The sequence below is a fragment of the Bipolaris maydis genome, assembly GCF_028858645.1.
Source record: "Bipolaris maydis strain C4 unplaced genomic scaffold PSV08scaffold_2, whole genome shotgun sequence".
Classification (NCBI taxonomy): Eukaryota; Fungi; Ascomycota; class Dothideomycetes; order Pleosporales; family Pleosporaceae; genus Bipolaris; species Bipolaris maydis.
In genome coordinates this window covers 1764307-1789225 of record NW_027093858.1, presented here as the reverse complement: position 1 = coordinate 1789225, position 24919 = coordinate 1764307, and the positions used below count along the sequence as shown (strand labels likewise).

General features: G+C 48.6%; 12 protein-coding genes across 12 annotated transcripts; 7 read left to right on the top strand and 5 right to left on the bottom strand.

The window, feature by feature from the left end:
* Window positions 1–680: 680 nt before the first annotated feature.
* On the top strand, window positions 681–1839 carry PSV08DRAFT_243796 (Intradiol ring-cleavage dioxygenase; the record flags this gene model as incomplete). The annotated part of the gene is made up of 3 exons (XM_014228981.1): window positions 681–1011; window positions 1064–1366; window positions 1415–1839. The coding sequence occupies 3 exons, from the start codon at window positions 681–683 to the stop codon at window positions 1837–1839; spliced, it is 1059 nt and encodes a 352-aa protein (XP_014084456.1).
* A 1120-nt stretch (window positions 1840–2959) lies between these two features.
* On the top strand, window positions 2960–4678 carry PSV08DRAFT_243795 (uncharacterized protein; the record flags this gene model as incomplete). Its single annotated transcript, XM_014228982.1, has 1 exon — window positions 2960–4678. One exon carries the CDS (start codon window positions 2960–2962, stop codon window positions 4676–4678), a length of 1719 nt encoding a protein of 572 aa, XP_014084457.1.
* A 665-nt stretch (window positions 4679–5343) lies between these two features.
* PSV08DRAFT_384317 (uncharacterized protein) lies at window positions 5344–8833 on the bottom strand (the record flags this gene model as incomplete). Its single annotated transcript, XM_014228983.2, has 5 exons — window positions 8730–8833; window positions 8052–8671; window positions 7062–7306; window positions 6553–6951; window positions 5344–6502 (listed from the first exon to the last, which is right to left on the bottom strand). Exons 1-5 carry the CDS (start codon window positions 8776–8778, stop codon window positions 5344–5346), a joined length of 2472 nt encoding a protein of 823 aa, XP_014084458.2. The 5' UTR covers window positions 8779–8833.
* Window positions 8834–10284: 1451 nt separating this feature from the next.
* On the top strand, window positions 10285–11593 carry PSV08DRAFT_266903 (uncharacterized protein). Its single transcript, XM_014228985.2, has one exon. The coding sequence runs from the start codon at window positions 10527–10529 to the stop codon at window positions 11469–11471; it is 945 nt and encodes a 314-aa protein (XP_014084460.1). The 5' UTR covers window positions 10285–10526; the 3' UTR covers window positions 11472–11593.
* Window positions 11594–11656: 63 nt separating this feature from the next.
* On the bottom strand, window positions 11657–13087 carry PSV08DRAFT_215899 (acyl-CoA dehydrogenase/oxidase; the record flags this gene model as incomplete). Its single annotated transcript, XM_014228986.1, has 2 exons — window positions 11657–12682; window positions 12752–13087. The coding sequence occupies 2 exons, from the start codon at window positions 13085–13087 to the stop codon at window positions 11657–11659; spliced, it is 1362 nt and encodes a 453-aa protein (XP_014084461.1).
* Window positions 13088–13652: 565 nt separating this feature from the next.
* On the top strand, window positions 13653–14768 carry PSV08DRAFT_368221 (Alpha/Beta hydrolase protein; the record flags this gene model as incomplete). Its single annotated transcript, XM_014228987.1, has 4 exons — window positions 13653–13688; window positions 13741–14386; window positions 14437–14587; window positions 14636–14768. The coding sequence occupies 4 exons, from the start codon at window positions 13653–13655 to the stop codon at window positions 14766–14768; spliced, it is 966 nt and encodes a 321-aa protein (XP_014084462.1).
* A 566-nt stretch (window positions 14769–15334) lies between these two features.
* Window positions 15335–16496, top strand: PSV08DRAFT_347484 (uncharacterized protein; the record flags this gene model as incomplete). Its single annotated transcript, XM_014228988.1, has 3 exons — window positions 15335–15357; window positions 15409–15937; window positions 16032–16496. The coding sequence occupies 3 exons, from the start codon at window positions 15335–15337 to the stop codon at window positions 16494–16496; spliced, it is 1017 nt and encodes a 338-aa protein (XP_014084463.1).
* A 61-nt stretch (window positions 16497–16557) lies between these two features.
* On the bottom strand, window positions 16558–18423 carry PSV08DRAFT_215896 (uncharacterized protein; the record flags this gene model as incomplete). The annotated part of the gene is made up of 4 exons (XM_014228989.2): window positions 16558–16955; window positions 17015–17252; window positions 17299–18058; window positions 18108–18423. The coding sequence occupies 4 exons, from the start codon at window positions 18421–18423 to the stop codon at window positions 16614–16616; spliced, it is 1656 nt and encodes a 551-aa protein (XP_014084464.1). The 3' UTR covers window positions 16558–16613.
* Window positions 18424–18725: 302 nt separating this feature from the next.
* On the top strand, window positions 18726–19782 carry PSV08DRAFT_215892 (uncharacterized protein). Its single transcript, XM_014228990.1, has 3 exons — window positions 18726–18863; window positions 18913–19261; window positions 19311–19782. The coding sequence occupies exons 1-3, from the start codon at window positions 18797–18799 to the stop codon at window positions 19735–19737; spliced, it is 843 nt and encodes a 280-aa protein (XP_014084465.1). The 5' UTR covers window positions 18726–18796; the 3' UTR covers window positions 19738–19782.
* On the bottom strand, window positions 19783–20670 carry PSV08DRAFT_384311 (uncharacterized protein; the record flags this gene model as incomplete). Its single annotated transcript, XM_014228991.1, has 1 exon — window positions 19783–20670. One exon carries the CDS (start codon window positions 20668–20670, stop codon window positions 19783–19785), a length of 888 nt encoding a protein of 295 aa, XP_014084466.1.
* An 811-nt stretch (window positions 20671–21481) lies between these two features.
* PSV08DRAFT_384309 (aldehyde dehydrogenase domain-containing protein) lies at window positions 21482–23060 on the top strand (the record flags this gene model as incomplete). Its single annotated transcript, XM_014228992.1, has 3 exons — window positions 21482–21829; window positions 21892–21974; window positions 22025–23060. 3 exons carry the CDS (start codon window positions 21482–21484, stop codon window positions 23058–23060), a joined length of 1467 nt encoding a protein of 488 aa, XP_014084467.1.
* A 109-nt stretch (window positions 23061–23169) lies between these two features.
* On the bottom strand, window positions 23170–24568 carry PSV08DRAFT_384307 (uncharacterized protein; the record flags this gene model as incomplete). The annotated part of the gene is made up of 3 exons (XM_014228993.2): window positions 23170–24049; window positions 24102–24467; window positions 24526–24568. The coding sequence occupies 3 exons, from the start codon at window positions 24566–24568 to the stop codon at window positions 23268–23270; spliced, it is 1191 nt and encodes a 396-aa protein (XP_014084468.1). The 3' UTR covers window positions 23170–23267.
* Between the last annotated feature and the right edge of the window lie 351 nt (window positions 24569–24919).

The following is a 24919-nucleotide window of genomic DNA, read 5'->3' as shown; positions in this document are numbered from 1 at the left end:
CCCCCTTTTCCATTAGCATTCCGAAACAAATCACTATGACCATTCGACTGTAAGATTACCTGGTTGCATGCCGGCAATATGCCCCCGATGGCCAGCTCGATCCGGCTTGGCTGGAAAGGGCTACTTGGGTAAAATCTATAATTTTGCATCGGGTCTTTCTGATGCAGCGTCCACATGTCGGACAACAACAAAGCAGAATACGTCTTCACAGCTTCACGCATTCGTCTTCGCGTTCAGTTTACACTGTGAGTGCCTGATCCATGGACGGAGTTATGCAACCGCGTCCAAACACGAGTACTAAGCGGATGCCTCCTGTTCATGCCCAACAGTCAGCAGTTTTCACAGAGCATTCTATTTACCACGACTACGGCTCGCCGTACTCTCAACTGCCGAGGTGAGATGATAAATGGACGACAGTATATTCGCTGGACGTGCATGGGAGCTGGGAATTGCCACTGCCAATCACGGCGAGGCTGATTACGGGATTAGATTTCAACGATGATTCAAGAGTAAGCACTACACGGAGTAAGGATCGAATGCTGGGTAGTGGTGTTACCGATCTGCACCTCCATAAACTCAATGAAAAGAATGCACAGAGGGCCAAACATATAAATAACCGAACTACGCCGTGATATGATAGAAGGAAGATTGTTCTCGTTTACAGATCCTGCACTACCATCATGGTTCATCTGATATCAGCTCTCACTGCTGCCTTTCTGGCTTCCACTGCGTTTGCACACGGCGATATCAAGAAGGATATCTTGAGAAGACAAGCCCATCTCAATCACCCGGAGCGTCGAAGCATCCTAGACTGCAAGCGTAGTCTTGTAGATTCCGGGTGGGTCAGGGAGCAGCACCAAAGGCGCGAGGATAGGCTCCATGAACTGCGTGTCGAAGCCGGCTTTGCACAAGCACACGAGTTGGTTCGTCGCGACCCTGTAGAAGTCGAATTGAGCTATGGGAAAAAGGCGGCATGCACACTCGATATCGAGCAAACTGATGGCCCTTTCTGTGAGTTCTTAAATCCAGGAGCCGAAAAGTATCTTTGCTAATGCATCTTGAGATGTTTCTGGTGAACTCATTCGGCAGAATATCTTGTCTGGCCAGATAGGCCCGAAAGCACATGTCGACATCAATTTGATTGACGTACGGAATTGCATGCCCATTGAAGGTGCTTATATCGAGGTGTGGGGAACTAACGTGACTGGAATCTACTCTGGCGTGCAATCCACTGCCAACGGCGATGGTTCTGCAGACTTTGCTTCAAATGCCCTGCGTGGCATACAACCGACGAATCATCATGGCACCGCTTCCTTCATTACGCTCATTCCAGGACACTATGCCAGCCGTACAAATCATCTGCACAGTAAGACTCCCCATTTGCACCTCCATGCTTCAAAACTAATGATCTTAGCTATTGTTCACCATGACGCCAAACTCCTTCCTAACAACACCATCACAGGTGGTACCATCTCGCACGTTGGCCAATTTTACTTCCAGCAGGACTTCCTCGACGACCTCGAATCAACCTATCCCTACAACCTGAACAAACAATTCCGTCTTTTGAATGACAAGGATCCGCTCTTTGTCTACGCTAATACAAGCAATGACGACCCCTTCATGAAGGTATCGAAGATTGGCAAAACTTATGCGGACGGATTGTATGCAACAATTGACGTGGGCGTCAACCCTGAGGCAATTCAGAACTGGACGTCCCCTGTCGGGAGGTGGACTGCCGAAGGTACGGTGCCTGATCCAGATAGTAGATACGCAGGATGGCCAGGCCCACGACCTAATGCCTCGCCTTCACCATCGCCTTCACCCTCCTCATCTGCATAGAAGGATAGCTATTAGGTTTAGAGTTTGAAATAAGACAAAACGCTCACATACAACATGACGCAAGTAATAGTTCACTTCTTCTATTTAATTCTCTTCGAGAGACTGAACTTCAGATATCGTATGTAGCTAGCTAAAAGAACAAAATTACTCCCGGCTTATACGGATGATCCGCATTACCGTGTTCAAGATTCCTAGCTTGTATCCCTGTGCCTTGAAAGTACGTGAGATGACAACACGACGTGGCTGGGGATGCAGGGACACAGTGAGCGAAGTGCCGAACTCAGGGGCGACTTGCACCTGTATGCCAAGACCTCCCCACACTTACCCTCTGTTTGCATTAGGTCCCGCTCCGATCCGTGCGGTGGGGACTGTTCCCCTTCGCCAAACCATGTTAAATTCATCACATCCGTCGAGTAACGGTTGAGCCGGGTCTGTGCTCTTGCCATACGCGATAAGTGAGATGCGTGTCAAAGCCCATCGACACGTATTTGCTGTTCCTGATACTACTGATTTCGTGGCACAAGTCTCTCTTCGTTGCTCCTACAGTATGGCATGAGTTTACTGGGTGGTGGTGTAGCTGCAGGATAGGAGTGCGGTGATAGAATTGCGGTAGATTTGTTACGCTGCTTTTGATCAACGAGCCCCTGGTATCCTCCCTTCCTTTCATGATGTCTCCACATATGACCCTCTTTGCTCAACACGGGTCTATGCCAACAGAATTGCCACCCTGAACCACCTAGCTAACTGGTAATTACAATTTGAACGTTGTTGTATGCAAAGATTGTATACGCATTTTCTTGGTAAAACATCTCAATAGGAGCGGTCAATGCGAGTCTATTCAAGCCACTCTCATGACAGAGACCCTCGGTCCCAGGTAAGGTCCGTTGAGTCTGTCCTAAACTAGGGATACGTTTGACATAATTACGCTCACAGGCCTAAAACGTCCATGCCCTGCGTCACAGTCCTTTCTAGCGACAATTGATCCAACTTGGTACCGATTGTGTATATATTAAAGTCTGTAATTATATCTTATCAAAGTTATTAGTATACAAGGTTCCGCTCTGAATTTCCGCCGTGTTCATGCACTTATTCGACTTCTAAATCACACCTCGTATCTGGCATGACGAAAATAATACGCTTCGCCTGCAATGTCCTTCCATTCCTCGCCTTCACGGGCAAAGTCAGTGCAGAGAATAACGATCCAGGTCTATTCGACCCGTTTCCCGACTGGCGCATCGAGTATCAATCATTGATGCACCCCCCTCTTGGAGAAACCCCTGTTATCTGGCTGGCAGCACAAAGTGTCTTGGTCGAGTTGTTGGGTGCATTCGAACCCTTAGACTATGGACTTTGGCCCGATATAAACCCCATCGGCAAGTTACCAGGAGAAAAAGCAGGCGAGTACCTGGCTGCCCTTTTGGTTCCTGAAGATGAAGTCAAATCTTTCATCCGCCATCCAAAGAACAGCAGCTTAGTCTCCCCAGCTCTTGTCTGTACAGAGATTATTGAGTCATCGATAACGAAGATGGAGAAGGTTCCTCAGACGAGTGATGTGCTCGAGTTCGGCGCAAGCTACATCTTCGGAAATGGTTTCGTTGTCGGATTCTCAAAATCGGTCTGCAAAGCCCTGAACCCTGAGATGGTTAAGAAGATGAAGAAGAAGATGAAAAAGAAGAAGAAGAAGAAGAAGGCTAGGATCGATGAAAAAAAACTCAATACAGCACTCAATGCTGGATTCAATAAACTTACTAACGCGCTTTTGACCGGCTTGGGTACTGATGCAGTGGACACAGTTCAGTTCGTATCTCAATTGGAAGCACGCCTCCGATACGTCGACCACTCTCAAAATCTGGAAAGAACTTTTGGACGTCTATTGAGCGACTTGACGTCTCAAACAACGCAATTTGCCTCAATTGCAGCTCACCAGCCTAACGCGACGAAATCACTGAGGGAATTCAATAAGCTGAGCTGCAACGCTTTGTCGCGACTGCCGCACAGAGACGCGAGGATCAATCTCGCACAATGGCACGAGACCGAGAATGCGACCGCTATGGTGGGAATGTTTGCCGAGATTTCTATTAAATCCCTGGAGTTTGCAACGCCCATCGGTGGTAAAATTAAAGAGGCTGCACAAAGCGCGATAATATCAATGTCAAAGGTACTTAGAGAGTTTGGAACAGTACCATACAGTTACTTGAATGGGAGATCCCTGAAGGACTCAGAGCCAAGGGTTCAGTTGAGGAAGAGAAAGCACAATGTAGCTGTGACCATGCACGAGTCGTCAAGTTCACTACCTCCTGTATCGTCTACTAGCTCTTATTTTGGGGCTCAGATGGCATCACATCCAAGTACCAGCATGGAAAGTGCCACATTCAAAACCACCATTGCGAATTCTAGGAATTCCCAGCCATCTTTCACAGCCACCATGAGCCCTCAAGACAAAGAGGCACAACCCACACGCAGCCTCGACACTCAAGAGGTAGCACCCACACCCACTGTCCCCACCACCTTTGCGAAGCGACCACCCTTCCTCCTCAACTTCTGGCACCCCCACCCCTTCCTCGACAAACACCCCACCCGCACCGTCATCGCCACGCAGTCCCCACTCGGCGAAGTCATGCCCACACCCCTCAATCCCGCACAGCTCGCCCCAGGCATCCGGCGTCCTGGCCTTAGCATCGCTAGAAGCATATCAACCGTAACCGCACTGCCTACCATTGCGAGAACCATTCCGAGGTTGGAATTGGTGATGACAAGGGTGACGACGACGGTAAAGAAGATTGAGTGGCAGACCAAGACGGAAACGGAGTATCACTATGTTTCACGGCGCGATCAGTAAGTGCCATCCGGATCTTCCGGACACGTGTTGGTATGACATGGTGATACAGTAGGTTGGTGGGATGTGGGTGGAGGCGTTTACGCTTTGGGGGGTAATGGAGGAAAGACTGGGTTTGGATGTGTGAGAATGGACTTGTTATGGCTTTCTTTGTTTGAGAGATTTATTCATTTTTCCTGTCTGGAGATAGAAGGCACAAGTGTCTCCTTCTAGACTGATAGAATGTATGTGATGGCACTGCTCGTTTGTTCATGCGCTCTTGCTGTGCTTGAAGTACATTCCACTTGGGGCTGCACGCATGTGGAAGATCCGGCAGCTAGTCTACTATAGCCAGGAGCCTCGATTCAGGGTAAACCATGAAGTATCAGATATGCCACCCACATTATCTATCCCTATACATTGAAGTAATGCCAGATCGTACAGCTGCTACCCAGCGCTGCCCTTTCCACAAAACCACTATACACGCTCATTGACACTGTACAACATCAAATGCTTAGCCATTTGTACAGTGAACTAAAATAAACTGTTGCCAAGAGCCTGTTATCATATCAAAACCATTTTTTGAACAATAAGAATGACTACTCGACACAGAATCCCATGAAATTCTTCTTAAACCACCACTTATAAATCATACAAACATAAAACCCCAGCATTCTAGCCCCCACCCCTCACAACTTCGCCTCCCCTGCCACCGCACTCTGCTTATTACTTGCCCCCGTAAAATCAAACCCATCTGACGGCACCACCGTCCCACTCTTATTCAGAATCCTCAGCTTCCTCAGCCGCGAAATCGGCTCATCGTCATCCTGCTCACGGATATAAAACGCCCAATCAGCCGTCGGATCAATCTCCGTCTGTGAATACCCATTGCCCAGCCAGCTAAACCTATTACCCGTATACTTGACGTCCCAATCGTCCATGCGGAGCTCCATCAGCGCCTCGATATAGTGCAGCGTTGAACCGGGCCAGAGCGCGGTAATGGGGCCGTCGGGGCCGAGGGATTTGTACCACGAGCGGCAGGGATCGTTCCATACTGTTTTCTTCATGAACTCGTCTTTGAAGGCGATGAAATCATCGACGGCGTCTGCTTTTGGTGCGAATGACGATATGTTGTGGGTTTGGAAGCGGTCGATGAGCTTGCACATGTAGTCGGCCTGGGCTTCGATGGCGCTGAGGACTGGTCCGTTGCCAATGGGGCAGTTGGGTCCGAGGAAGATTAGGTAGTTGGGGAAGTCGGCGGCGGCGAGGCCGAAGTAGGAGCGTGGCTCTTTGGCCCAGGCGTCTTGGAGGTTGGTTCCGGAGGGGTTTATGATGGGGAAGCGTGGCTTGAAGGATGTGTTGAAGCCGGTGGCGCAGATGAGGACGTCGACGGGGTACTCGTTTCCGTCGTCGCAGAGACAGCCGCGCTCAGTTATTTCGTTGATCTCACCGTATACTGTTTGAACATTTGGTTTGCCGAGGGCCTCGAGGTAGCCCACACCGGGTGTTAGTCGTCTGCAGCCGACTTGCCAATTTGGAATTAGGCGCTCCCTGAGGTATTCGTCTTGTAGCTTTTCCGACATTTGCTCGCGGATGTAGGCTTCAGTTTCATTATGTATGTTTGTATTTTTGAGGAAGAGGCCGAATTGGCCACTGAGGCCTCGCTCGATATTCTTGCGGTAATCGTGCAGTACCCCGGGTTGTGTAGCAAATGCTAGTTTTTCACTGTCAGAGAAGATGTGTTGCTCAAGACCCTGGACAGGAGAGACCCAAGCTGGCTCTCTGATGAATGTTGTCACTTTCTTTACATATGGTTGGATTGTTGGAAGAACTTGGATGCCGGAAGAGCTTTGGTGTGGTTAACGTATGCTAGGTATTAGAAAGCAAAGAAGACTTACCCATTTCCAATAAGACCGACGTTCTTGCCTCTCAAATCAATACTCTCATCCCAGTTCGCAGTGTGCAGTAGTGTGCCTTTGTATTTTTCCAGACCTGGTATTGCAGGCCATTGCCAGTTGTTCAGAATACCTCCAGCATTCACTAAAATATCACAATGGTCATTCACAACCCGGCCAGTCTCGAGTTCTTTGACTCGCACATTGTAGCCTCCTTTTTGCTGGTTCCATTGTGCACCGATGACCTGGTGTTGGGTCTTGACATATTTGTGGAGTCCGAATTTTAATGCAAAGTCGTTGAAGTATGTGTAGATCTCTTTGGAACTGGCGTAGACTGCCGACCAGTCCAGCTTCGGAAAGAAAGACCACGTATAATTGTGAGAAGGCACATCACATGCGCATCTGCAAGTGCAAATCAGCAATCGTTTTGCTTCCATAGATAGGCTGGTAAGGGCTAGTTGTGGGGCTAGAGTAGCATCGTCCCCGCACTCAAGATCTTAGCCGGTACTTACCCCGGATATCGGTTTTCATACCAAGTTCCGGACACTTCCGGATTCTTCTCGTAGACTTGGAGACTGTAGTTGGAAAAATGTCTTTGCAGCTTGTATGCCATCAGGAGGCCTGAAGCGCCGGCACCGATACATATAACGCGGACATGACGCTGCGCGTGAATTGGTCCTTGTAATCGATATCGAGCATCCGATTCCGGACTGGCTGATGATGGGATGATAAATCCGTCTGCCATTTCGTGAAGGGGCTATATGACTTGACAAAGAAACTTTGAAGAAAAACAAGATGATCAATGGCTTTGACTGGAGATATGCAGGTTTTTAAGCTCTAGTATTGTTGCGACAGGACTACAATGTCCTGCGCTCAAAGAGTCAGGCATGCGATCGCCCCACAATTCGAGTCGGGCGAGTCATGCGTCGAAATCTGGGGTTCGGCTAAGTGGATGTGAATTCATACCGGGTCATTATGATGATTCAGTGTGGATGACTCGTAATAAGGAGGAAAGACGCAAGTAACGCCGTGAAGCATGACGTGGCAAACGATTTCCGTGGTCAGGTTATGGTTGCATGACACGGCAACTCGAAAACTGACCCTTGAAAGCTGGACCGAAAAAACTTTTGGCGATTCATGCAAGCCCTGAAAAGTCAGCAGGATAGATTTGTCGGGGTATTTTGTCAAATATAAATCTCCAAGTGGAGTGGAGCTAGCAGTTACGTACTCCAGTTGGGGCGGAGAAAACAAGTCTGCCAAGATGACCCCGACTTTGGCGAACGTTATTGGCAAAGAATTTTCGTATATATACAGAAGATATGGTATTGCATGATTCAATGGTCGGCCAAGGACTGGATGAATGCACTTCCGCCACTCTATAGGACTGTGTATCCTCCATCTGCAACTAAGTTGGCCCCAATCATGTAACTAGCCGCATCGGAATGCAGAAATGCGATGCAATCGCCAATCTCTTCCATTTCTGAGTAGCGATGAATTGGAACCTTCAACCTCTCTTGCTCCATCATGTCGCCTTTACTCATGGTTTCCTGGACCAGCGGCGTCAGCACATATCCAGGGGATATGGCGTTGATCCTGATGCCTTTGTGGGCGAATGTGAGTGCATCAGATTTGGTCAGACCGACAACTGCATGTTTGCTTGTAGCGTATGCTGTAGCCGGGATATTAAGCGGTGGTGCTGCTACACCGTACATGGATGCTACGTTGACAATGGACCCCCGATAAGAGCGATAAGAGTCTGACAATTTGTCTTGCTTCAGCATCTGTCGGATCTGCGCGCGCTGACATTGCCAGACAGCAATCGTATTCACAGACATGACCTTCTCGAAGTGGTCTCTTGGTATTTGATCCGACGTCTTGATCATGCCGCCGATTCCCGCATTGTTGACCGCGTAATCCAATCTACCGAATTCTTTGACAGTCTTTTCTATGCTATCATCAACAGCTTTTTCGTCGGTAACATCTAACTCGAACTCCTTGACCAAGACGTTAGGCGATATTTTGTTTAGTTCGCCGACTGTCTTTGATACGGGGTTGCGATCGACGAGGGCGAATGAGCGTACTCCCTGCTTTGCAAGAGCATACGCAGTGTGCTGTCCGATGCCTTGATCGTGTTAGCCACGGGAATCACGAGGTCTGACGCATTAGTCTGCTGGGCATACCAGAGCCAGCACCAGTAATATATGCAACTCCCTTCAAGATGAATGACATGGTAACAAGATTAGTGTAAAGTTGCAAATTACGCGCTTTTGTAAAAGTATTGAATTCCAGCATGTGTACAAGCCATCGTTTCCCCGTCTGTCTTCACTACATCCCCGCTACTGGTTTAGGACTAGCATCTTATAAGCTGCAGCTCGGGCGGCTCGCGCGCGGGGTAGGTGTGTTTTGGGGAAGGTCGGATGTTCATTTCCCGCTGATTGTGAGCCTGAATGAGCCTGAATGAGCCTGGCCTGATGCATGTCAGTTGTTTATTTCATTGCACATGGAGTAGGTGTAAGATGATTATCAAAGCTACGTAGGTCTGAAAGAGGCGGTCTATCAGGATGAATTGAAGTTGGCCGTGTGGTGTGACAGCAGCTTCGCGTACATAGCGGTTCCAGTACTATGCAAGATGTTTGGTTAACACTGATTTCAAAGTTCCTGTAAAATTTCCATCTGAAACTGCCTTGGAAGATCACGAAAAGGGGTTGTTGGTTGCAAGTATGGCCACCGCCAATGCACGTGACTTCGTGTCGCTAGCGCGGCCATGCAAAACATCCACCGCCACACTCCCATGCCCTTGCCCACATTTCCCTCATCAGCGCGATGCGCACCCCACAATGACACCAACCCCGCACAGAATCGCGCAAACTTCGACCGAAGTCAAGCGGCAGCATCGAAAAAATGGCCCAGTTCTCAGTGAGCGGCAAAGGAAGCAGCTGGAGCGCGAATTGGAGTTGAACAAGCGGGCCACCTATGCGCGAGAGGCCGAAGAGCGCCGTAAAGCCGCGAAAAAGAAACGCACAGAAAAAGAAGCAAAGGAAGCTGCAGCCAGAAAACAACTCGGGGTTGGATTGGCAACACAGTTGATTGGGTACAGCCACACTCAGGCGCAGCTGAAAAATGGGATGGAAGCTTTTCTTGGGTTGAACAAAAAGGGAAATGATAACGAAAAACGCAAAAAGGAGTTAGAAATTACAAGGAAGTTAGAGGAAGCGGTTTCCAATCTGGAAAAGGAGCCATGGGATGACGACGAGGAAGACGAGAATAAGGACCTTGACCTGCCACAGTCGAATGCTTCATTGGGCGAACAATGGGCGGATGACGACTTGGACGATGACTCTCTTTTGGAAGCACACAACCTAGTCATGTCAGATTCAGCTGAGGAAATTCCTGCGAATGTACCGCCACCACAGCCTATCGCTCAAGTCACACCAGGCCCGCCACCCGCCTCGATTCCGCCAAAGCCTGGTCCCGTCAAAGAGGACCCCGATTTTACCCGCACCCATGGGCCCATAAATAAAACATTAGAGGCTACCTTGGATAAAATTGCTGGGCCTCTGATAGAATTCCTCTCCCAAGACGTCTCGTTGAAGACGCTCGAATGGGACCCGGCTCTAGGGCTATTGCATAAACTAAATCCTGTTGGACTACCGCCGCATCGCCTACGTCTCAAAGTTGGATGTGTTGTTACTCTGCTTAGAGACTTGCATACAAGCAGTCAGCTATCGAAGAGTCAACATCTTCGTATTCTGCGATCTGAGAATGACCGGCTGGAATGCTTGGTTTTGGATGGACGACTAAAAGGCACCAAAACATTCCTTACTCGAGTTCCCTTCCGCGCAAAATACAGGAACTTGGACCAATACCCATTTCAACGGACACAGTTTCCCATTTGCGTCACCATTAATTATACGTCATCTCAACCGCCACGGGAAACACCGCAAGCTGGGTTCAAGTTACCTTCTATTCCGGGTCGAATGCCGCCTCCTAGTTTATCCCGAAAGACAACACCACCAGGGCCACGGTCAAAGTCTCAAGTGAATTTGAATCCAGACTTCAAGCTTCCCGGTCTTCCAGCGTCAAAATCAACCTTGTCGAACATTTTGAACACAACAACTGCTGTAGATACATCCTCAAAGACACGTGCATCACCAGCACCAACCGATTGCTGGGACGACTTCTTTGAAAGCAGTACGCAAATTTCGCGTGAAATCGCCTCTGAAGCAAAACCCAAGGTCATCGAAACCAACACGACGTCTATTGCCACTTCACCTTCTATCGTTGACGATCTTCCCCCAATGTCCACCCAAGACCTAAACTTCTCCCTCGACGATCTGGATGACGAGCCTGTTCATAGTGTCTCTAATCAATCAAAACTCCAAACCATTCCTGTAACGTCGAAAATGATACCAATAGCACTTCCAGAGAGAGCACCTTTTCCACAAACCCACAAGAAGACTCAAGTTGCACCTGCACCACCGCAGGTGGAGCCATTAGCTGTGCCATTGAAGTGTAACCCTATCATAACGTCTACACATACGCCAGCACGCTCATCTGTAGCCACGAACATCAGCAGACCTCCGATGTCTAATAAAAAAATAGCTGGAAAATGTTGGAATCCAGGGCCTTTTGCAACAGGTCTTGATGCTGAGCTTGCAAAGCTCAGAGCTTCACAGTTACCAAAGTCAATGTCTCTGCCTAATGCAAAGCGGAGAGCCACTACAGCGCCATCCAAAACGCATGCACCGCCGGCAAAAAAGCAATGCGCGGTCGAATCGCACCCCGCCTTGATCCCGAAGCCGGCTGCCACGACAGCGACAAAAACCTCATTTGACAACTTTATCCTGTCGACTCAAGAAGCGGCATCTTTTTTTGACGATGACGATAATTTAAGCTTTGGGTCGCCGCCCATCGCAGTATGAATAACGAAACCGGGGCACGTGTGGATGATGCCAATGTGAACTACTGTTTTGGGCTTTGGATATGATACCCTTTTCTTATCTTTCAACGACTAGAAGAAACAATACTCTTACATTATTCTTATGCAACTTACTCTCTTCTTATTACTTACACAAGATATGAGTGATGTAAAGGGAAGAAACGTCGTCTACAATATCCCCTCAAACTCCTCCGGCTCCAATTCCCACTTCTTACACAACTCCCTATACCTCTCCGTATACCCCTTCGCCTTATCCCTAAACTCCTGCGCCGTTTTCATCTGATCCCTTCCAACCTGATGTCTATGCGCCGAATCCGGCCCATCAGCAACCCTCACAAACCGCGCATACGTCCAAATCTCAGGCAAAGGCGTATGCTGCGTGAGCCCCTGCCCACCATACATCTGCATCGCCTCGTCGATAACCTTCAGTAGCGCATTCGGCACCATAATTTTGCTCTGCGCAATCGCATACTTGCCCGCCTTATTGCCCTGTAGATCCATGGTATCCGCTGCGTTGAGAACGACCAGCCGCATCGCGTCGATCGTCATGCGCATATCCGCTATCCGCTCAATATTGCTGTCAAACTCGCCGATGAACTTGCCCCGCGGCTTCTTGCGTGGCTCCATGCATCGCACGAGCGCGAGTTCGAAGGCGCGTTCGGCTTGGCCGATGAGCCGCATGCAGTGGTGTATACGACCGGGACCTAGTCGCCCTTGAGCGATTTCGAAGGCGCGGCCGGGACCTAAAATGATGTTTTCGAGGGGCACCCGCACATTGTCGTATACGTATTCGCCGTGGCCCTCGGGCGCCCAGTCGTAGCCCATTATGCTGAGATTTCTGATCTGCCGGAGCCCCGGGGAATTGGCGGGCACAACGAGCGTTGTGTGTCTGTTCCAGGGATTAGGGTTGGATGGGTCGGAGCATCCCATCAGAATGAAAAGTTGCATTTCCGGGTTGTATTGGCAGTTGCCGTAGAGCTTGCGGCCGTTGATGATGACTTCTTTGTCTGTGATTTCCATTTTTATGCCAACTTGCGTGGCGTCTGAGGAGGCAACGTTGGGTTCTGTCATGCTGTAGGCCGAGGACATGTCACCGTTCATGAGGGGATGGAGCCATTTTTCTTTTTGAGATGGGGTGCAGTATTTTGCGAGGAGTTCGATGTTGCCGGTTTCCGGGGCATGGCAGTTCATGGTCTGTTAAAAAAAAGCTCAGAAATGTGCTTTGTTACCAAGTATGTGGGAGTTCGGGAAGCTTGAGTTTACCTGCGCTGCCCAATACACTCTTCCCATTATCTCTGCGCAGCATGAATACTCCAAATTCGTTAACCCAGGACTCTCAACGAAGTGGTTTGGTAGGAATAGATTCCATAGTCCTTGCGCCTTTGCCTTTTTTCGCAGCTCGTGGATGATGGCCGGAGTCTCCCATCTCGTCTTGCTTGCGCTGAGTTGGGCTTTGTATATGCGCTCTGCTGGTATACACTCCGTCTCGACCCATTCGTATACTTGGTGTATCTTTGAGATTGCGATGGGACGCAGCTTTGCTTTGACCCATGGTGGTATGTGCGAGAAGGCTGGATGACTGTTGATGTCTATGTTCATGGTTGAGGATGCTGAGGGTGACATGTGTGCAATCTACGATACAAGCATGCGTCACGGGAAGAGTGAAAAGACGCGACTTGAACGTGTAAATCGAAAGTCATGACTCGCTGTTGCATGTTGCATGCATACCAAAAGACGCGTTAGCGGCGTGCTCGGTCGAAGCCGAGGCTACTTTGAAGTTTTGGAGTCTGGCAGGATTCTTCGGAATTGTTTAGGCGTGAAGGTGGAGAACGGAGGTGGAGTCCCGCCCCCGCACAGAGACTGCGCTACCTGTGCTACGCTTCCTTACTCATGACATGAGCAACATCCTTGATGCTGAACTTGCCCATTACGCTATGAATAGAGAACGGACTCTACAGATACGGCACTTGGCAGTCTAGTTCCATCACTGTGAAAATGCCATTTCTCCATAGACGGAAAAGTCACCGCTGATGTAGTGGTGCCTCCTGGATATGGATTAGCGTGGATATACATACTTACTTTCAAAGAGGTCCGTTTTCTGCGGATTCAAACAATCAATCTTACATCTCAACGATAACGACAGATCAATCTCAATTCAAGAGTAATGACTAACGAGGGTTTTGCAAAGCCATGGTTAGAGGTTTGTACGGACCTAGTAATGGATCATATAATTCATAGTGACCGATATTCAGTTCGAAGAGGAATTCGGAGAGCGCATAAATCTGGAGCCGCCTCTCTCGAATATTTTCCAACAATATACACGTATAGGAGGATTGATGGTAGACAAATACGCATTCCCTGCGCCAGATCCTTCTGTTCAGACAGAGGATACTGCGACGGAAAAAGGGCTCAAGCTACGCATATACACACCTGAATCGTACAAAGGTGACAGGCCGGTTTGTATGTACTATCATGCCGGAGGCTGGGCCATGGGAGATATAAACGGCGATGATCTTCTTAGCAGAGCTGTTTCAAAAGCAGGAGACGTAGTGGTTATTTCCGTTGAATATGGACTTGCGCCCCAGAATGCGCACCCGGGATTAATGAACGAGTGTTATGAGGCTCTGAAATGGGCATTGCGGAATTCACAGCGGCTGAATACGGCTGAGGGCAAGTTCTTTACGGCGGGTTGTTCAGCTGGTGGACAGCTCGCATTGGGAACCGCATTGAGGGCTATAGATGACGGACTAGCAGAGCAGCTCGTGGGTGTTATTGCTCTTATGCCGGCAACGGTCCATCCAGATGGGGTGCCGGAGGAGTTCAAAGCTAAGTATACAGCTATGGAGGAACATGACCTGCACACTATCAACACCGCAGGAGCAATGCGGGCTTTCTGGGGTAACATGAAGAACTCAATTCCAGCAACTTGAAGTACTAATATCAGGCAGACGCTTTTGGTCCGCCGCCAACCGATCCTTATGGTTCTCCCCTCTTGCATTCTAGGATCAAAGATTTGAAGAAGGTATACCTTGCCGTTTCAGGACACGATACGCTGAGAGATGATGGCTTGCTTATGAAAGAAAAGCTTGATAAAGCAGAGTACGTACAGCATGTGCTTCTTTGACTAGTGTGCTAATGATTCTCCAGTGTACCCAATCGACTCGACATGTATGAAGGCTACCCGCACTTCTTTATGGCTTGGCCATCTTCGAAGCTTGATGAGCCGAGGAAGAAATTCTTTGATCAAATGGTGGAAGGAGTGACGTTTGTTCTAGCATAGGTAGCTGTTTTCATGTTTCATATGTAAAAATAGTCGCATACTACAGCGTTCTTCAAGCGAAACACGGGGGACTCACAAGCTGTACCAAGCAAATCGGTCGTCAAGCAAATTCACACTACTGGCCAAACAATAGGCTTTTTACTTGATGTTGGTGCAAGGAACGCTCTTCTACTGGGACGAAAAACACTATTTCCGGAACGAGCATGCTGTAGTCCGATCGGAAAACCTCCAAGCAGTGATACTATCCGCAACTCTCAACCCCGCTTCCTACTCCCGTCAAGCAGACACTACCCAATGCACCCAACCAATGGCCGCTAGTTTATGATATCGGACCTAATTTTCCGCTGATTGTACTCAATGATTGAAAGTCAGCAAGTAGCGTTCCGAAATACCATGATGACTCGTCATATCACTTGCAGGCTTCCCATGACAGACTAGTCAGTCGTGCGGAATTACGGCAACAAATGGAACTTGTCTAGCTACAAATATAGCTGGAAGAACAACCAACATAGCACCCAAAAGAATATTGTCTTGACGACCAAAACGTCAAGGAACAGACTGCAATCATGAAAGCCGGCCAATGGGACCCGTAAGTCCTTCTATTTCCCCCCTTCTCCACAAATTCTCAGATCCATATAAGTAAACAACAAAAAGTCGTCGTCAACGACATACCCAAGCCCACACCAGAATCATACCAATTCCTTGTCAAAATCCACTCAGCATCACTATGCCATTCCGACCTTGGAATGAGCCTTCGCCCAGACTACCCCGTGACCCTGGGCCACGAAGGCGTCGGACACATTGAATATCTCGGCTCCGAAGCCTCAGGCCACGGTTTCTCCGTTGGCGATGCCATCGGCTTCAATTACTTTACCGGCTGCTGCTTCACGTGCGATGGCTGCCAAGTGCACAATCTGCGGTGCGAGACGGGGAAACAGAAGCTGCAAGGGTTTGTGGCGGATGGGTTCTTCGCAGAGTACGCGGTTGTGGATTGGATGAATGCGGTTAAATTGCCTGAGAACCTTGAGATGAAGAGGGCGGCGCCGCTGTTTTGCGCGGGAATTACAGCGTTTCATAGTGTGGATTCGTGTGAGTTGGAGAAGGGTATGTGGCTGGCGGTTGTAGGGTGTGGGGGGTTGGGGCAGTATGCTGTGCAGTATGCTAAAGCGGTATGTTGTTTTCATTACTTCTTGTGTTGTATTATGATTTTTTTTTCGAGAAAGAGAGAGAGAGCTGAATAGAAGACTGATTGAATTCGTATAGATGGGTATCAAAACTATCGCCCTCGACATAAACGACTCTCAACTTGCCATGGCAAAGAAACTCGGCGCTGACGCGGCTTTCAACTCTAAAACAAATCCAAACTATGTGGATGAGATCAAGAAACTTACAGGTGGAAAGGGGTGCCATGCAGCGGCTGTCTACTCCGGTTCAAATGTGGCGTATGCCGGCGCACCAGATCTCTTACGCACAGGAGGTTTGCTCATGATCGTCGGAATTCCACAGAAAGGCTTTGATTTCATCACTGCGTTTGATCTGACAACAGGCCGGTATAGGATCAAGGCTGAGAGTACGAGTATTCCGCAAAGGATGAAGAAGGCGGTGGATTTTACCGGGGAGCATGTTATACAGCCTGAAGTCGAGTATCGTAAATTGGAGGACTTGCCAAAGATGGTGGAGGATATGCAAAATGGTTTGGCGGAGAAAAGGCAGGTTGTTGTGTTTTGAGTGCTAGGTGGAGGGGAAAGTCATGTTACCAATCATGTATAGTGCAGACTTATCGGCAAGATTGGAGATACTGAGCTGTCTTTTCGAAGTATCTTTCCAGAATCGACAATGCCTTCTTCACAACTTGGCCTTGTTCATCTTTTCCGCATCCTTTCTAGCCCACTCCTTGACAAGCTTCCTGACAATTTTGCCCGATGGTAATTTCGGCACTTCATCTACGAATACAATACCGCCCACAAGCTGTTTATGCTTTGCCACCTTTTCCTTCATGTGCTTATGAATATCCTCCACAGTCGTCTTGCCCTTGTACTCCTCTTTCAGCACAACATAAGCGCGGGGCCACTCTTGATCATCAATTGTGATTCCCACAGCAGCTGCATCGGCAACGGGATCAAACTGGAGTAGCACTGCCTCGAGTTCTGCAGGCGCAACTTGTAAAGCATTCACTTTGATTAGTTCCTGCAGTCATCTTAGTACCTAACTGAGACGTAGTTTATTCTTGCTCGGTATTTAGTTACCTTCTTGCGATCTACAATCCAAAACCACCCCTTCTTCGCGACAGCAACGTCGCCAGTTTTCAACCAGCCATCTGGGGACAATGCTTCTCTCGTAGCTTCAGGGTTGCGCCAGTATCTCAGAAAGACCTGTGGCCCACGGATGTAGAGATCACCGGGCTGGCCTTCGGGCACCTCATTGCCGTCATCGTCGAGAAGCTTGGCCTCGCAGTTTGGATCCAAGTTGCCCACACTTCCGGAACTATTGAATGTTAGCAGTATTCGGGTTGATTATATATTTGCCTTACTCATCTATCGTGCCACCAGTTACTTGCGTTCCTGCACAAGTAAGTTCAGTCATACCCCAGCCCTGTATGATCTCACAACCTAGCATCTTAGTTATCTCATTCTGGAGCTCCTTTGACAACGGTGCTCCACCGGACAAGATATCCGTCACACTACTCAGATCATAATTCTTAGTTTCCGGTCTCTTACTCAGCATGATCAAGATGGGAGGAGCGAGGTGGAGGTGCGTTATCTTGTGGTCTTGGATGATTCTTAGAAACTCGGTAAATTCAAATTTCTGCATGATGTAACACGGGACCTGAAGTTTCTGTGCCATCATCATAGTATACAGCTGACCATAGGCGTGATATAATGGTAAGAAGGAGACCCATCTCTCAGCGGGTCGTTTGTCAGCGGTCCAGGGTTTGTTGGCAGATCGCATGAAGATGGTTTGTTCAGTATTGGCAACCAAATTGAAATGGCTCACTTCGACACCTTTGGACAGCCCGGTAGTGCCAGATGAGAAGTTTACTGTTGCCGTGGTAGTATTTGCTTCATGTTCTGACAAAGTGGGAAACTCGTAGCCTTTCACTTCGGCCTGTGATGGAAGGAATTCTCTCCAATCTCTACACCCTTCGATTGGTGCACAAGGCTCGTCGGAAAACAGAAAGACACGGCCTTCTGGCAAACCAGCCCTCTTGGCGGCTGTCACTGCCACTTTTATCAAACTGGGATGTGCGAGAAGAATTTGGGCCTGGGTGTTGGTGACCTGGTGTACCATCTCTAAGATCTGTTAGCCCATCACGGTAAACACGTGATGCAAAAGCCTTACCCGAGAGGGTATAGGCTGGGTTGCCACCGCTGAATATACGCTTTGATCCAACTATTCCAAGATATGCAACTGGGACAAAGATGTGATTTGGCGTGAAGATCATGACAACTTCTCCTGGTTTGCTACCAATTCGATCTAAGCCGACCGCCAATCTTTTGGTCCATTGTAGCATGGACCGTGGTGTAAGGTAGCGCTCTGTGTTTTTTGAATCGATCCAGAGCGGTGTATCAGAGGGAGTCTGTTCTTGAGGAAACAGATAGTGCAGTACATTGCATTTCGGGATGGTCAATGCGGGGAAAGGTGACGAATAAGGCATCTTGGCGGATGACAACGGGATGCGCGCTCAGTCGGTTCAATGTAGTCTATGAAATTTATGTAGAAATGAGGGATCAAAGAGATTGGTAGGAGAAAATAGGCTTACATTACTAGGTCAATACTCCAGTCCCAGAACTACTTGGTTTGTTGGCTGCAGCCGCCACCTCACTAGAGCATCTGCGGGATCCCCGGACCGCACAGACCGCACACCTTGTTACCGAGGGTAAGTAAGTACCTGGTTATCGGACTCCACTGACCGAGCTCTTCAGGGTCTGTCTATCTTGGTCTAGTACTCACCTTATCAAGTATGACATGTTGAAAATCTATTTCTCCGTCGCTTTTCTGTAGTTTGCTTCTACTTGGGGAAATTCACCATGTCTGATATCAAGGACTTCAACCGCATGTTCCGTCTTGACGGCAAGGTCGCTTTAGTCACAGGAGGTAAAGTCCAACAAGATTTCTTGGCTTGCAATCTTACTCAGATTACCAGGTTCTAGGGGATTGGGTCTGCACACGGCGACTGCATTTCTTCTCGCTGGAGCAAAAAAGGTTTTCATCTCAGCACGTAAGAATGAAGGAGAACAGGGTATTGACCAAGCCGTCGATAAACTCAACAAATTGCCTGTTGCTGGAATTGCAGTCGGCACCGCCGCTAATGTCGCGGATACTGAGGACATAGAGAGATTGGTAAGAAAGGTGCAGGAGACCGATGACAAGTTGGATATTCTCGTGTGCAATGCGGGAGCCACTTGGGGTGGCCCTTTCGATCCCACGCCAGACTGGGCGAGTCAGAAGGTTTTGGATTTGAACGTCCGTGGCGTTTTCAATCTTTGCAGACTGTGCGTGAGAAATGAGAACAGCCAGATGCACATGTACTAAAACCATCAGGTTCGCGCCTCTATTGGAGCGCGCTGGCACTCACGTCTCCCCTTCTCGCATAATTATCGTATCCTCAACGGCCGGAACGACTGTGCCTCATGTGGGAGAGCATGGGACTATCATGTATAGTATTTCCAAAGCAGCTGCACATCATTTGTCGCGACAGCTAGCAGTCGAGCTTGGGCCGAGGAACATCACGACAAATACTGTTGCGCCTGGCTTCTTTCCTTCAAAACTCGCTAATGGCTTGATTGGCATACTGGGTGGACAGAAAGAGCTAGAAGAAAGCAATCCCAGGAAACGATTAGGAGAACCATCAGACATTGCTGGAGTGATGGTATTCCTATGTAGTCCTGCGGCAGCGTACATCAATGGAGAAGATATAGCTGTGGACGGTGGAGTGAGACTGGCAAGTGGACGGTATTCAAAGATTTAAAAAGAATTAATCACTCTCTAACCGCACAAATGTGTTGTCCAATACCTATTTGCTTTTGCCCTCAATCCTCGCCAGCTGTTTTGTCATACTAGTGTTCGTCATCATCTCCTTCATATTGTCATCGCAGTATTCAGGACCATCCCTAAAGTAAGAATTCCTTCCATTAATCTCCACCGTCAGCCCCCAGATTTCATTCTTGCTCTTTTTTACCCCCTTCGCGTCTTTCATTTCTGCGCCTTCAACAAGCTTCATGACAGTATCCGAGACCGTCTCAACTGGTGTAAAATACTCGACCGGGAAGTACTTCCACTCTTCCTCCGACATCAACGCCGTTTTAATGGTTCCAGGACAGATGGTAGATGTGCGTATGCTTTCATTGTGATACGCCACTGCGATCGCGCGGTTGAAAAGTATCAATCCAGCCTTGCTTCCACTGTAAATGGGACAGAACTCGCTCGGATACAGACCTCCACAAGAAGCTGTCATGATCAGAACAGGATCAAATCCATCGCCTCCATTCTTGGCCTTGGTCTTGCGGAAATAGTGCAAAGCGAGATACGACGTATCAACCACAGCTTTGTAGTTTATGTCGGCGCTAAACTTATTTGGTGGTGGAGGAGGTGGACCATTGAGATCATGCTTTGCGTAGAAGTTGTCTCTTTCCACGATGCCGGCATTTGCAAATACGAAGTCGAGGCGTTCGGCGTTGCTCCAGGTTACCTCAAAGGCAGAAGTGAGAGATTGATAGCTTGTAACGTCGGCTTGATGGAAGAAAGCATTCTTTAGCTCAGATGCTGCTTTTTTGCCTGCTGCAGCGTTTTGGTCGACTATGTGAATGGCCCAGGTTTCGCTTGGGTGGTCTGAGAGGGCCTTTGCAGTAGCGAAACCTATCCCTGACGCCCCGCCAGTAATTAGAGCAACTTTTGTATGCATTTCAGCAAGCGTTCTATTGATGAATCCGTTTTGTGAATGTAAAGAAAGTTCGAACAATCATCAACGCATTTTGCAACACCAATGTTTTTCACAAGGTAAGAGACATCCGGTGTCGTACCATATTCCTAGTCCGCATCAAGGAGCGGAAGGGATGTTCCGGGAATAAGCAAATCCTTTTATCAACAACCAGGTGTCCTCCATTCTTTAAGCTTGCAATACCACATAATTTTCTGTTCTCCCCAAGCCATCATTGCTAACCCTTGTAATGTTTTCGCTGCAACATGTTTGTGTTTTTTTCAACAACGAACGTCTCCAGTTCAATCCCTTACATGACTCAAATGTGTACGAGTAATCATCTAACGACTCAAAAACAGGTACGTGGCCGTCCAGTGCGGGATGTCCCGCGGCATGACGGGGTGGTGTGCGGGGAAAGTGGAGTAGATGACTCGCTACTGTGTGCCATGACCGCAGCGGAAAACAATGCGCGAGCAAGTTCAATATCAGCCGGAGCCTTGACTCTCCACCCACCAAGTCGTTGCCAAGCCATTCTCTCCACTTGTAGTGCTACCCACAGCTGCGCATGAATGTGTTCGGATCGACCGGACTGGCCATCATCAGGCCTAGTGCCACTTGAGTCAAGTTGTGCTACGCTCGCTTGGAACTGCATGTTCTCATCAAGTGGCACCATTCAAAACGAGAAGATCTAATCACAGGTTTAACAGCCCCTCTTGAATTCTTTTGCATTGAACTTCTCTGCTTACCCCTTCGTCGCTTGCTTTTGCTGTGATACTCCAACAGCACCTTGCCCACCATGGCATTCCAGTACTCACCAAAGAACCTTCCCAAACAGATCTTCATTAACAATGAATATGTAAACTCCAAGTCTGATAAGAAGCTCACACTACACAACCCCAAGAATGGCGAGCTCATCGCCGACGATGTACCTCTAGCGGGTGAAGAAGACGTTGACGCCGCTGTCGATGCCGCCGAGAAGGCATTTCCTGCATGGAAGAAAATGAGCGCCGCTCAGCGGAGAGGCATATTGAACAAATTCGCCGACCTGATCGAGAAAAATGCCAATGAAATCGCACAACTAACGAGAATATCGCTGGGTTCGCCAGCGGCGTTTGGAGCCTTTGAAATTGGGCTTTGTGCCGAGGTAGGTCACTTTGCAGTAACAACTTGCAGCTATTCAAAATAAGAAATCTGACTCTTTGATAGACCTTCAGATATAACGCTGGATTCATTGATAAGTTTGGTGGAGAGTCGTGGCCTCAAGAAGATGGTTTCCTCAAGATAGTCCGGTATGGTCATTTCCACTTCCCATGTTGCTCGGAAACTGACACGACTCCAGCAATGAACCATTAGGCGTCGTAGCAGGAATAGTACCTTGGAACGGTCCCATTGGCACGATAGGCCTGAAAGCCGCACCGGCCCTCGCAACAGGAAACTGCTTCATTCTCAAGCCCTCTGAGAAAACGCCATTCTCCTCTCTTGCTCTCGGCACACTCATAAAAGAAGCCGGTTTCCCGCCTGGCGTCTTTCAAATTTTATCTGGAGATGGCAGTACTGGCGCGCTCATTGCCAGCCACATGCGCATCCGCAAAGTAAGTTTCACAGGATCCATCGCCACGGGCAAGAAGATCCAAGAAATGGCCGCGAAATCCAATCTCAAGCGCGTCACCCTAGAACTAGGCGGCAAGTCTCCAGCTGTAGTTTTTGACGACTGCAATCTGGAAAACGCGGTGAAATGGACAGCCGATGCCATCACAGTGAATACAGGCCAGGTGTGCTTCGCTGCTAGCCGCGTGTACGTGCAAGAGGGCATTTACGATGCGTTTATCGAAAAGTACAAGGCCGCTATGAAAGACAAGGTCAAGGATATTGGAGATCCAGATGAGACGTCCACGAATATTGGGCCTCTTGTCGACGAAGCTCAATTCAAGCGTGTACAAGGCTTCATCGAGCGCGGCCAGGAAAAGGGCTACGGTACGCTTGCTGTTGGCGGCAAACGCGTCGGTAAATCGGGATACTACATCGAGCCTACGGTCTTCACAGATGTGGACGCAAATTCTGAGTTACACTGCGAGGAGATCTTTGGGCCAGTTTCAGTGGTCAAATCGTTCAAGACAGAAGAGGAGGTTATGGCGTTGTCGAATAACACCAATTTCGGACTCATGGCTGGCGTCTTCACGACGGATATCAATAGGGCGCTGCGTGTAGCGAGTGAGTTTGACAGTGGCATGGTGGGTATCAACTGTGTCAGCTTGATGTTTATGAATACGCCGTTTGGAGGAAGCAAGGAGAGCGGGCTGGGTAGGGAGTGTGGCATCCATGCGCTCAGGGCGTTTACGGAGCCGAAGACCATCATGATCAACATGAATTTTTAAATTGTTCAGAGTGGGCTCAACAGATGTTGAGTCTCTTGTGGCACAGGTTGCGCTCTATATCAATACGCTTGAGCCATTAAATATCATTGAATTTTGTATGTTCTAAAACCTTTGATCTGTCCAGTTATTCAGTATTGGCTATGCTACGCGGTACAGTGTAACTGAAATATTCGATTTAGCTACACTGGTACCTCCGATAACAAGTTCCTACGGAATCAACTTTGCCTTGCGCATCCTGTCAAATACCGTCCACCACGTTTCTTTCAGGGTCCTCTCCTCCGTAAAACCCGTACTATAGATCTTTGTCAAATCTAATTGCCTATCGTAATCGAACTTGTTCATGATGTAATACTCGGCGATCCGCATTCCGCGGCCACTATCAATGTGTCCGCTTTGCAGCCCGTGTTTCTTTTCCGTCGCCAGCCAGGTATCCATGTTGTCGTTGATAAACTTGCGCAGGTCAATGGGTTCTGGAAGAGGCTCCGTACCCTTGAGACCGAAGTAGGAGCAGAGAATTGGCCACTTGACTTCCCAGTTGGATGGCGTCCTGGAGTCTGCGACGTTATAAGCAGCACCCTTCGGGGTAAAAGGAGAGAGCGTAAGATGAATTGTTTGACGTGCAATCATATCACTGCTCGAGTCATTACTCAGGGCCTTCCAGGTGCCTCTTGAGCCAGGGAACGAGCACTCCGCTCCCTCGCCATGAACTTCCTTCCATAAGCTGAGAAAAAATCCTACCGAAGTAGCAATAGAGTAGTAATTCTCGTTTGGCACAAATCCGATGATAAAATCTGGTCTGGTTTCAATGAAGCTCCATTTTTTATCTTTTGCATATTCAGTGATAAAATCGATCTGCGCGTGGTAGAACAAATCATCGGCATACGGACGGGGTATACGTGGGGCTGATTCGGAGAAGGGAGGTGAGAGAAGAGCAGGAGCCGCATCCGTGGGCCCGTACCAAGAGAGACTAGAGCGGAGATGGACGCCATCTGTCAAGTTAGTAGTCTGTTTTATACATTACATTCGGAAAGGCAAACTTACAGATCTTTGTTCCAACCTGCAACACAACAAATTCAAGAGCTGGACATAGCTTGTCAACGGCTCTGACTGCTTTCGAGAACATTTCCACTGCCTCATCCATTTCTTTCTTAAAATCCAACCCCGCTTTATACGCGACATAGTATACGTGGGTTACTTCTGCAACATCGGGGATTTTCTCTACCAATCCTTTCTCAAGACTCTCTTGGCTATGGGCGAGCAGGTCGATACCAGTGACAATGTTGAGGCGAGGATCTTCTGGCCATTGTGCTTGTGAGAGGGTAATTGGACGGTTCGAGAGAGCGTGAGCGCGCTTCCAGGCGCCCTTTATGGGATAGTCGGATAGGATCTCGTTAATGAAAGACCAACCTGTTTGGTCGCATGTGCATCAGTGTACCGAACCAGCACATCCATAGTCTTTACTGACCGGTTATGCCTGTGGCGCCAAATACGAGCGCAGATTTCGACATTGTCCAATGGAAATACGTAATTGGCTCGCGGAAAGCAAATCGGCAGGGAGATGAGAACTTAATTGCGAGTTTAGCTCTATGTTACGATGCTTCCAATGAGTTTAGCTCGCTTTATGATGTATGCTCGGATGCTTAGGTGCTACGGGTGTATTTTTCGAGTAGGTACTGCCAGGTCACCCGTTAGGCGGCAGAGCTTGGTTAGAGCAGCTAAATTGGCTAGGGCATCAAGCAGTTAGCCCGATCAGCTACGCGAGTCAAGCAATCAGCATTAACTGTAACAAGTTGTGAAGGGAACATGTAGCTCAAGCTGCAAGCTTTAACGCTCCTTACGGGCTGTCAGTGTGATAAAAC

What these genes read in the sequence shown, in the direction of transcription:
- PSV08DRAFT_266903 (XM_014228985.2), top strand. Translation starts at nt 10,527, where the DNA reads ATGCCGCCTCCTAGTTTATCCCGAAAGACAACACCACCAGGGCCACGG.
- PSV08DRAFT_215892 (XM_014228990.1), top strand. Translation starts at nt 18,797, where the DNA reads ATGTCTGATATCAAGGACTTCAACCGCATGTTCCGTCTTGACGGCAAG. An exon ending in GGTCGCTTTAGTCACAGGAG is followed by an intron (nt 18,864 to 18,912) that starts GTAAAGTCCAAC and finishes TCAGATTACCAG; the next exon opens with GTTCTAGGGGATTGGGTCTG. An exon ending in GTTTTCAATCTTTGCAGACT is followed by an intron (nt 19,262 to 19,310) that starts GTGCGTGAGAAA and finishes TAAAACCATCAG; the next exon opens with GTTCGCGCCTCTATTGGAGC.